Below are 12,142 nucleotides of genomic sequence, written 5' to 3'. Positions count from 1 at the left end.
GAATTACTTGTGTAAGTCTGGGTGGGCTTATGGACAATATTTTATTATACTTTATTATTTTTATTTTTATTATACTTTAGAAGTTTGACCCTTTGCTTGTGTTATTCCTGTACGTTTCTGACATGTGCCTTACCTCCTCATATTTTGACCGTAATATTACATTCTATAAATAACCTAAACCTACACCACTATCTTTAGAAAGCTCAAATGAATGCAGAGTTTAAATATGGGAAGTCTAAAGTGGTCATTACTGACCAAAACGACTAGAATATTTTATTTGTACTGGTTAACCAGTTATCATTGTTGTATTGGCAAGTAATTGATTTAAAGTGGGATTGGGTAAAAAGAGACAACAGTAATGTTTTTACACTTAGAGATTTGATCAAACTGTTTATTCTGTAGTATCTGTCCCTTTAAAATCTCTGGTGGGTTTAGGTAATTGTGGGCAGTGTTGCACATCAATGATCAGGATGGCTGTACAGGAAAATATTTTTTTTTAATAAATGTGATGAAGTACCTCAATTTGTCAGACATTTATCAGACACAGGTTTTGCTGAAAACAGACATATTGGGCAATTTCATATGCAATCAGTTTCTCAACTAAAATATCATGATATACATAAATTCTGCAACATACAATTGTTCATACCATAAGAGAAGATTTTAAGGAATGCCAAAAATAAGGCTTTTAAAACACATTTTTTAGTTTTTGCTTTATTGCCTTTACTCAATAGTTTTACATGTGTGGGGAGAATGCAAGAAAGATAATATGAAACCAAAGGTCCACAGCTGGAATCAAATGGGAATGCTGCCTTAAAACACTAAGCCACAGGGAAGCCCATAACGTAACACTTTATAATGTTGACTGTGAGTGGCCATGTTCAATTGACATTACTTTACAGATATTACAGAGGTTTGAGAAAGCTTCACAACCTCCCCACTAGGAATTCAGATATTTTTTCTTGCATGGAGTAGAGAATCCCATGTTCTCATTTATAATTGAAAACAGTATATTGATCCTAAAGTACATGTTCTAAACGTACCAGTCTCTTCTGTAAAGACTACATTAGAAATATAAATATTTCCAGAACACCAACGATATTCAGCCCTTTTCTTCTGTCAGATTTTTCCTCCTCATTGCCTTCCTACTTTTGCTTGTGTGACCTACCGTCCACCCGGCAGGGCAGGAACAATCTCCAGTGATATGGTGGCATGTTCCTCCATTCTGACAGGGGCAGCGCTGCTCACAATGAGGCCCATGACTACCGGAGGGGCAGCGTTCTCCACAGCTGTCACCATACAAATCAACATTTATATGTCTCAGACACAGAACCAGTGTTTGCCTTTAGTTCCTTGCATCAACAAAGAACCCTCACACAAACAACAAACAGCCCATCAACATATTTTCAAAGAGACAAGAGAAAGTTGCAATGGAATAAATATGTTGCTGGTACTCACAAAGCCCCTGAGTACCCCGGTGCACAGATGCACTCTCCTGTCTCGTGGTTGCAGGTGGCACCATTGAGACACTGGCAGGGTAGTTGGCATGCCTTGCCAAAGTAACCGTGCTCACAGGGCTCCTCACACCGCCATCCCTGGTAGCCATCAGTGCAGACACAGGCACCTGTGATGGGGTTACACTTAGCCCCATTCTGGCACTGGCACCGATTACTGCAGTGAGGTCCCCAGTAGTCACTCTCACAGCCTGCAGGCACAGAGAGAAGTGGCATCAGACAGAGCTGAGTAACAAAACAAAACAGGTATATGCACCAGCATTTATCCCATCCTATGAAATCATATGTCAGGTAAATGCCAACAAGTAATACAATTGCTCATAAATGGCTACCTGTAAGAAATAGTTCAACAGGAAGGGTGAATATTCCTGGAAATTACACAACTAATTACTTAACACTGTGAAAACTTTCCTACACTGCTTCACAAGCTTAATAGTCTTGACATTCTTGATTTAAAATCCGTTTAACAAAATGTCACAGTTTTTAATGTAAATGTGTTTTTTAAGTCTCGTGGAATTCTTATTCTTTTTATAGTCAACAAAAAATCTAAATTGACAATTGAATTGATCTCACAAATGTTATCTGTGCAGCCAAAGTATGGTATAGCTTATTCCTCTTTTTAACTGTAGCTAAAGAGCACCAACAAATACACTAAATTCCCCTGTTTGGGTATTTGCTAAAAGCTACAGTGCCCAGATGTTTTGGGCAGGGAAATTATATAGCTGTGATAAAACTTAAAGCAAATCTTCTATCTAAAAGCACATCTTCAAGACCTGATTTACATTTTTGTAAGTAGGCTGAATGTGACCGACAACCACAGATTAGGCAAATGATTAGTCTAAATGTAATGAAAAGTCTTTTCATGAGATTGTTCCACAAAAATACAATAATTTACTGTCTTCACTACTGCTCAGGGTCATAAGCTGCAGGAGTGTATCCAAGCATGCCTTGACCAAAATGCTGAGGAACACCCACAGGTTGTTGCTATCCATCACAGAGCTAACATTGTCAGACAATCGCACACATTCAGAGAAAAGGACACTCAAACACGGAATGAACATGAAAACTCTCCATAGAAAGGACCTGAGCCAGATATCCAAGTGAGACTGTGTTTGTGAAACCCTCTCTGTTTCACACCTACAAACACGCTTCCTCTCAAAGCTTCTGTCAGATAAATACAAAGCCAGCAACATAGCAGAACTAAATTCATATCTCCTGTCAATATGAGCCTTCCACAACATTAATCAAACTGTAACCAAAGCTGTAGGTATCCCAGATAAGTAACTAAAGAAAGCGCTTCTGGCTAAATACATTGCAGAGAGAGCTGACAAATATTACAGCTGCTTTACAGACAGGTTGCTCAATCAAGTTAACTCATGAAAAAACCATGTGCTTTTCTTTGAGTATCTAAATATATGTAGGCTATTAGACAGGTCTAAACAAACAATTTAAAAAAAAATAATAATATCACATAACTGCTGATTTTCTTCCCTTTTTGACTTATTTGAACAAAACTTGGTGGTAGCCTACTGCTTATGGGCTGTATATCTCCTCATTAATATAACAAAAAACATTTTAGGTTTACCCGAGCATGTTGAAAAAAGCTGTCTGGAGGTTGATAATTTTCGCAATAATCATTTAATGTACAAAATGTCAGAAAATAGAGAAAAATGGCCATCACAATTTCCTAAACCCAAAGGTAATGTCTTCAAATTGCTTGTTTTGTCTTACCAACGGTCCAAAACCCAAAATATATTCAGTTTATTATCAAAGAAGGCTAAGAAATGCCACAAAACTTCAGTTTTTTGCTTGAAACTGATTTAATCAATGAATTGATTATCAAAATTGTTGCTGATCCATTGTTGTTTAACCATTCCACTCAGATCCAGGCAAAACAATATGCAAAAAAACGCCAAAAAGCTGATGTATTTTAATTAAAATTCCTGGTACTTTTCTTGTAGTAGGGTGACAAAGACTCTGCATTACCAACAAATAAAATTACATGATCAAATACGTGCAAAATATACAGTAGATCTGTCACTAAGAAATTGTGAAGATATACCAGAAAGAGTGTATGTGATGTTGACATACCACAACCATCATAGGAAAATGCCTTAATAACACCCTGAAATTAATCTGCTAAAAGGGAAGCAAATATGAAAGCTGTTCACACCTCTCAGTGACTAGAGGGAAGAGGAAAAGAGGATGCAAAGATTAAGAACGCAAGGAACAAGTGATTTTTCATACATAACAGTTTGCTACTTTTATGTCTTTTAACACCTTTTTCAGGTGTAACTTCAGCACTCAGCTGTCAAAATGGCCAGAGGAAAAAATATCTTAAGATACTGGAGGCAATGAAACTGCTATAACTGATGACAAATGCTCACTTCTTAAACTTTGCTTAAAGTGTTGTTAACTGACTAATTGTATTGAACTTGGAGTAATAGTGCAGAAAGGCAGAAAGGTTCAATTTGAAAGGTTAACTAGATGAGGCAATATTTATCTTGTGTGTCACTCAACGACGACCAGCAAAATTAGTCTTCCCAACTGTATTGTAATATTGACACTCAAGAAAATTGGTTAAGTTATATAACCTAGCTGCTTTAAATGGGCTAATGTAAATAACTCAGTGACATTACAAAGTGGTATCTAGGGGAGTGATATGAAACAAGCAACTCCCACATTCCTCGGGAGATGGGTCTGTTTAGGAAAAACTCAATACGTCCCATAAACTGCAAGCGAATAGCTAATCTTTAAGGTTAAACGAACAACCAGCTTTTATGTGAAGAACAATCGGCACTGAGCTGGGCTAGTAGGCAGTTTTCACTCTCACCAGGGTGATTGTTCTTTCGAGAATCTAGCGGTGATTTAAGTGATTGGTGTGGCCTTATGTCTCTCCAGCAGCAGCTGCTGTATTGCCTCACATAAAAGCCCAGCTTGAGATCCAGGCCTGCACAGCAGCCAGGACGGTGAATATTCCATTATTGATTCTCACATCATTGCAGACTAAGTTGTAAATGTAAAGACACTACGCCCCCTCCCTGTATGCTCACTTTGCCAGAGCTGTGATCAACCAGAGTGGGAGCTTAATGAACCCTGTTTCATGGTCGGCACTGAAGCCTGTTTTTCCAGGTACACAGCAGGAAGATGATCAGCCCGTCCCTGATACAGGCAGGTCTGCCCTGAAGGGGGTCTTGAAACACTGGGCTAGTGCAGTATTGCTTCTGCGGTCGGACAGGCTAGAGGCCACATTACAGGGCTCACATTGATTTGATCTAATCTGCTCCTGGCCTTCAGTCTGGCATGAATGAGTTCCCTGAAGGTTGAGCGGCTGCCACGCAAACGACCCTGGCACATTAAATCTGAGGTGTGTGCGAGCAGCTGGGGTAATGGATGAGCAGTTTAGCTGGAACTTGGTTTAGCACTCTATAAGCACTCATCAGAGCTCCTTCAGCTCTACAGTGCTCTCTCAGCACAGTACAAAAACAGACACTGTCTATATAACTGGAGGCATCATCACCTCTGGTTTCAGCTTCAAAACCTTGACCACATTAATGGAGGGTATTATATTCTTAAATGTATAACTCAAACTATGATGTCAGTAAAAAAATACCCATAGCTGCAGAGCAAAAAAGAAATAAACGAAAATCTATCCAGCGCTTAATTTGCAGACTTTTCTGGTGCTTAGGAGCTCAACAAATGTTACCATTTGAAGTTTTAAACCTTCTTTAGCTTGCAGTTAGAGGCCTCAGCACATTGAGAGCAAAGCCCATTATCTCGCTGTCTCTCTCCTACACAGAGGTTCCTAAACTTTACCCAGTAGTCTCTCACTTCCCGGGACTGACAGCATTTAACTGTGATTACTGAGTCAGAGTTCATGATGAGCTGAGGGCAAAACAGAGAAACAGCAGAAGAAAGTAGCATGTAGCATGAAGGCTTCAGCTTCTAGAGAGTACAGCTAAATTGTGTGAGGTGGTGAGGACCCCTTGTGGGTTGAGGTGTGTAAGCAGTGAATCCCACACAAGTCTGAACCTAGAGAAGCTGCAATCCAGCCCATTAACTGGTCTGGCCTGGGTCAGTGAGCCTAACCAGAGGACACATATATTAGTCAGCCCAGACTCTCAGAGCTCATAATACATAACAGTTGGAATGTGGATAACCTCACACACAGGGAAAGGTCCAATCCCAAGGTGCTGGGTATAATCCCCTTGGCTGGAACAAAACAAATCATGTTGAGGGGTACTGGGTGATAGTAAACTTCTGAAGGTGATGTCCAAAGAATGGGCTGAGAGAGCCATCATGGTTGTGCTGAGCTTTGAAGTGTACTCAAGAGTCTGCATGATCAGGGACTGGCTGCAACAGGATTAAAACCAAACAGCTTTCAGCAGCTGACTTCATTCAGACGATCTCCTGAACTTGGCCTAATCAGCAAAATGTTTGTCACTGTTCTCTATGAGGGGGAGTCTTTGCCACAGAAAGCTTCTCAAAGCTAAATTCAAAATGAGGGCCTGAGTCAAGCTCTTTAAATGCAGAATATTTCTTTCCATTGAAGTGGCATCAGAGTTTTATACTTCATTTGTTTTAGCTTGGCACACTTTAATTTGAGTAGCGGCTGGACGGGTGTAAACGCTGGTCACTCGAGGTGGTTGGTGCAGACAGTCGCTTGCTTCTTTGCCAACTCTAACTGAAAAAAAACCCAACACATTACTGCTATTGGAATATTTGGCACGGAGCCTGACTTCACTCCCCATCGCCTGAGTCACTCACTGTCACATAACTATTATTAAGACAAACTGTTGACACTTGAGGAATAACTTAACTCAAGACTTAAAAAGGCACAATGTTCTGGCTCCTGAGAGTCTTTTACTCCTTGCTTACTCTTTAGTGGAGCTTGTGGCAAAGCAAAGCAGCGTGACTCATTGTCTTGACGAGTCTCCTGCATTGCCTCATGAGAAGAGTGCACCTCTGAGCTTCATATTGTCTGATTCACGCTTTGTACCACTAGCTTTGTTCTTTTTCTTTTTTTCCCTTGACAGATCTGAATTGTCAAATTACACTTCATGACCAGAATGAATACTGGCAAGTCACTATTTCAAAATAGCATGAAGAGACGGGCTTTCTTTACAGATTTAAAATTTTAAAATGATCATTTTTAAAGGAACAATGAAACAATTCTGCTTACAATTTAGCTGACACACGAGTATGTTATATTCTGCTCTTCAGTCAATATGAGCTATTTGTAATAGGAGTTATTCAATAAAAACCCGACTCAACATTCAGCTATTCATCACAGCTCTCCAACTTTATGACGCAGACTAATAGAGTGAAAAGCAGACAGGATTGGTACCAGGGTCTAGAGGGAAAGTGATGATTGTTGTGTAAAGTGGTAAATTTGCATTGAGTGATAAATGTCTCCCAGCTTTGTTAAACTTGCGGCTGCAAAAGCTGTCAATACACTACAAGACAGGCACCACAGTCCCCTCCATGTTCTGCTGACATCTATTACACTGTTATTTATTAGTCCTCAGAAAACCCAGACATGACAAGTAAACAGTTTAGAGACATCCCTGTGAGCTTGACAAATGAATTTCTAAATATACAGAAGAAACTGCCAATAGTCATGGGGGCAGTTTTGCTGAATTGGAATAACAGCATGCTGCAGCTTCGGCTTTTGGGCGTGTCATTTGTCCTGCCCTAATTCATCTTGGCCGAGCCCTTGTGTGTTCACATTTTCCTGAGGGAAAGACCACAAGAACACAACACAGAGGCTCTCTGAACAGAGTTTGCTGCTCAGACAGTTCACTACAATGCACCATATGCTCCCTCCTGATACCACCCTGCAGTTGGATAACAAGTAACAAGATCTGACTGATGCCTATTTGGAACCACATAGCTAATGAGTAAATAACTTAATTATTTTAGGACTATGCTTTGCTGATTTAAAAGACTGGCCTGGTTGTTTATCCAGAGGAGGATCTGATCATTTGTCCAAGTTCTATTCAGGATGTGAACCTGGATCAATACAAGCCCTGCAGGTGCCAGATGGCTCCTCTACAGCGTGGCTCTAACAGGGTTAACAGGGCCGGTGGTTGACCAAGACAAGGCCAGGTCATCTCACGCTTTATTCTAAACAAGCACTTAAGAGTGATGAGACGTAAAAGAGTGGCCCTCTTCAATAAAACAGTCTGTGTTGAGCAGTAACACAAGCAGGCTGTGAGAGATGCTTTTGCCTCAGTGCAGTAAACCAGTCACTTGTTCAACAGAACCTGACAGGGCTCATAAAAGCTTCTGGATCAGCAAATTGTTACACAGCCCACTGCTCCTTCCAATTAATAATTTACCCTTCACCCTGTCCTGCAGAAAACAAACCCTTTGCTCTTTTGCCACAGGACAAAAACAAAAAAAGCAATCAGAGCAAAGGTGGACGTTTGCCTCCAGTACGCGCGATACACAGTGACTGGAGTATAAATAAAGCCACGATTGAACTGCATCACAGACACAACACACAACAGTAGATCAGTCACGGGAAACGACGAAGCCACCCAAAAAAAACAATGTCAACCCGATAAAACCTGTTACCTGTAACTGTTACCATACCTAATTTACACTTTACATTGATTTCCTATTTTCAATTATTAATTCTAATTAGTATGAAGTAAAATGTGCCATGGGGCAACAGCAGTCAATGTGTCACAGAGTGGAGACTGATGTACATTCATACGCCAATAGGGGCACCACCATCAGCATCACAAATGTTTGATGAGGGGTTGATGCAGCTGTGTGTGTAAACATTTTAGATTCTCTGTGCACAGGTGAACAGTGGTGAAGTAACAAAGTGCAAATTGAGGTACTTGAGTATTTCCATTTATTACTACTTTATACATTTACATTTCAGAGGCAAAGATTGTACTTTAACTCCATAATATTTATTTAAAAGCTATAGTTACTTACCTTTCAGTTTGAGATTTCACACAAAACCTATCATCAGTAAATGATGCATTCTTTTACTGTAGAAAGAACTACCAAACAGCAGTTAAAATTACCGTCGACCCACAACACATTAACCTAACTTTACATATAAGTGCCTCAATGATTATTAATAATACTTCTATACTTATTTGTTTAGTAGTCAATTATGAATGCAGTTATTGTACTTCTAATGGAGTATTTTTAGTGTCGTATCTCTACCTTTTTTTTAAACCTGCAGTACAAAACTCCCCCTTCTGACAGTGAGAGTAATTATACAACATAATCGACACAGGAGTATGCCATAAGCTCTGCCATAGTGAGTTGCTGCTGTCGCAAGGGTCGCTGCCCTCTTCAGCTCTGGCAAACAATCATTAAGTTTTCCATTCCAGGAATGTCACCACAGACACCAGATTTTAAAACTATGGTATACTGCAAATAATGCTGATGACAGGCTTAACCAGCATTGTGTGGAACTCGTTTGGCAAGGGCTTGAATTTAACGGACGTTCATTAATATGTAAAAGTCCCGCACTCTAGCTTTAAGTAAATGATCTGAATACTTCTACTACTGCAGGTAAATGGGGTAAAGGCACACACCCTTTCCCTGAGAGAGTCAGAACTGATTAGTTACTCATATTTACGTTAGATACAGTAATAAACAAATAAATAAATAATACAAAAACTAAAAGATGGTGGTCCGTTTGATAATAACCATCTTTGAAATGTGAGTGGATGAAATAAATGAAAAATTTCATTCCTAAGATTGCTTGATGAAAGAGAAAATTAACTAAAACATCAAATGAAGATGAAATGAACAACACTTGACATGGCAATCTTTCATGTCTTGCCTACTGGTGTGCTCGGCTACGGTGGCAAAATCACAGTGTGCTCTTTCACCTTCACAGTCTTTCATTTTGAGTGAAAGGCTGCAGTGTGAGTGGCTATTGTTGTACCTCAGGTATCATTAGAGAATTGTGACCAACTGAAGTGGGTTTAATAAATGAGGAGCTAAACCATTGGTGTAGTATAGTTTTTTGTAGTGAGTATCCTGTGATTTTTCCCTCCTAGCCTCATACTCACTTGTCCCTGGAGAACTTTTCTGCACCTATTTATGGTGGAAATGTCTTTATTTTATAAAGGGGACACAAAATTCAGGCTGCAGGTGACAATTCAGAATATAAAAATATAATGGAATATAATGCAGTAATCAGTAAATTGTTTTTTTAGCTTAAGTCATTTTTTTTGGACAATGCAGATCTGGTTTTCTATACTTATTGTGCCAAAAAAAAACTTTCTCATAGCACTTACATTTATTATTTAACATTTTTTGTTGCTATTTTTCGGAACATTTTTAACAAATGCTTTCAAGAAGTGGTGGGGACATGTCCCCAGTGTCCCCAGTGTCCCCATTGTAAAAGACACCTATGCAGGTGGGGACAATAGACTGATTTTCTACTTTTTAGTGTTAATCACCATCTAACTCAGCCAGTTAGGAGTTACATGAAGCCTTAGATGTTACACGAATCTGTTCCCTGGAGCACAGGTTTTACCAGCTGGCAATTTTCAATGCACATTTAAGAGTGCAAGTTGCAACTATTATTAAAGAGGTGGTATTGTGCTTTTAGGCTCTCCTCCCTCTCCTTTATTGAGTTATATATCTTTTTTGTGCATGTAACAGGTTTACAAACTGAAAAAGCCCAAAGTCCAGCCCAAAGGGAGTTCCCATCTCCCACAGAAAACTCTGCTCTGAACCGCTTGAAAACGGCTCGTTTGTAGTCCAGCCCTTCACTTCCTTTACTTGCGACGTCACAATGAAAACGCGTCATAAAGCTTGCCAAGCGGCTAGCGGGGGTCAGGCACGCCCTCAAACCAAGCTAGTCTGAGTGGAGGCCCTTTGGCTCGACTCACCTTTGTTTGGGTTTCCATTGTAGAAATGTTGCACCTGTACCTGCTTCCAGGTACTTTTTTTCGTATCGCTTCACCTCCGTGGAGGTTCCAAGGGAGCTGAGGGATACTAAAATGTAACGTGAAAACACAGCAGACTGCTGATTGGTCAGAGAGAATATTCACTATTCACTGCATCGTCATTGCGTGCGCCAGACAGAGGCCAGCAACAGAAAGTTTTATATTTTACAGTTTTCGTCAGCCAGCCGCCCGCTCACAGAGCCCTCTGCTCCCGCCGTCACACAGACCGCTGCAGCAACAACGGCAGAGGAAAACACAGCTGGAAGGTTTTCATACCGCTTATCTGTCTTTACATTCTGAGTAATGTTGAAACGTTAACTTAAAAAACTTAACTTAAAAAAGAGAAAGCTGTGTGGATCGCTGGTGTGTGTGTCGCAATGAACATTACGTCACAGCAGTTGTGTGTGGCGTCGCTATGACGACAAGCTACGTACTATCTCTGGGTACTATCTACCGCAATGGAAAACGAAGCAGGGCCGAGTCGATTCTATCGATTTGCGCTATGGCAGCATTTTTCGGCAAGGCAGCATAGATCGTCAGAACACCAGCAACAGTTCAACGTTTAGTCCTAATGGTAAGATGTGGAACAATGATGTTGTGTGGTTGTGGACTGGTAATAGCTTATACCATCTGCTAGGTTACGGTCGCAGTCTGAAGCGGCTTTGATCTGGATCACACTACCTTGTTTCTTACGACCCGCCTTTCTCTGCTTCTGATTGGCTAATAATCCTTACCACAGAACTGCGCATGTGCAACTCCCAACAAAGATTTTGTACAAGATGCATCACTCTGTAGCTCAAGAGTGGAGCATACAACACAGGGTGAAAAGAGGAGCTGCAGCAATGTGCAGTATGAGAAAAATATGGTGTTTTTTGAAAATTAAACCATGTAAACCTGTTCTGGTACAACCCCTAATTAAGATTTTGAACCTGAAAATGAGCATAATACCACCTCTTTAACAATAATGGAAAGCTAAGGGTTATCAGTAGCAGTAATAACAATGAACATTTGTGCAGTTCTATCACCAAAACTCATTCATTACAGAATATTATTAACAGTGAGGACACATAAAGTGGTCCACATCATCTCAAGCACACTTATCTTACAAAATCATTGTCAAAATTAGGTTATGTAGCCTAATGTTACTGTATCAGCTTAAATGCATGAGCAAGCATCCAGGAAGTACTACTTCTACTACTGTACAGTAGGGTAGTTTCAGTAACTATAACCTTCGTTTCATCTGCTGGAGCTGCAGTGTCACCCAGAACGGCAGGAGATTCAGCTGCAGGCTTATGAAAACACTAAAAGAGTGTAGTTTGAGTTTGCTCTTGTTTCACATTTCCTTTACTGATTCACACCGCGCCAAGTGAACGCCACGAAGCTGTGCTGTTGTTTGGTAGGTGACGTCAGATACACGAAAGCCCCAAACGTCAGTTCAGTACTTCGCAACACAGACGGGGTGAATTTATGACTGAACGTGTGAAAGTTCTGTCACAAAACAATGTTGTTACATAGGCTATCATCTTGCTATTTTAAGTGGGTATACGGAAATCTTTGACCGTTCCTATTGGGTATCCGGCATATACCTGCGGATCACGTAGACTACACCACTAAACTACAGAAAGCTGTTATTTGTGCACATGGTATTAATTAGTGCACCCCTATGTGCATATGACTTCTTTAGTTATCCAACAG

The 12,142-nt window shown here is 40.2% G+C and overlaps 1 protein-coding gene across 3 annotated transcripts in view; it reads right to left on the bottom strand.

Annotated features, from left to right (window-relative positions):
- Positions 1–12,142, bottom strand: part of megf11 (multiple EGF-like-domains 11) — a 74,375-nt gene that overhangs the window by 24,260 nt on the left and 37,973 nt on the right. For all 3 annotated transcript variants that reach the window (XM_038707138.1, XM_038707137.1, XM_038707139.1), the window contains 2 exons: positions 1,459–1,705; positions 1,169–1,289 (listed from right to left, as the gene is read on the bottom strand). In XM_038707138.1, coding sequence (XP_038563066.1) covers positions 1,169–1,289; positions 1,459–1,705 — 368 coding nt within the window. The remainder of the gene's footprint in view (positions 1–1,168; positions 1,290–1,458; positions 1,706–12,142) is intronic.

Source organism: Micropterus salmoides, unplaced genomic scaffold, assembly GCF_014851395.1.
Source record: "Micropterus salmoides isolate LMB-PRFRI ecotype aquatic unplaced genomic scaffold, ASM1485139v1 Ms_hic_scaffold_8, whole genome shotgun sequence".
NCBI lineage: Eukaryota > Metazoa > Chordata > Actinopteri > Centrarchiformes > Centrarchidae > Micropterus > Micropterus salmoides.
Note: the sequence above shows the minus strand (reverse complement) of the source record. Positions and strands in the feature narration are given on the sequence as shown.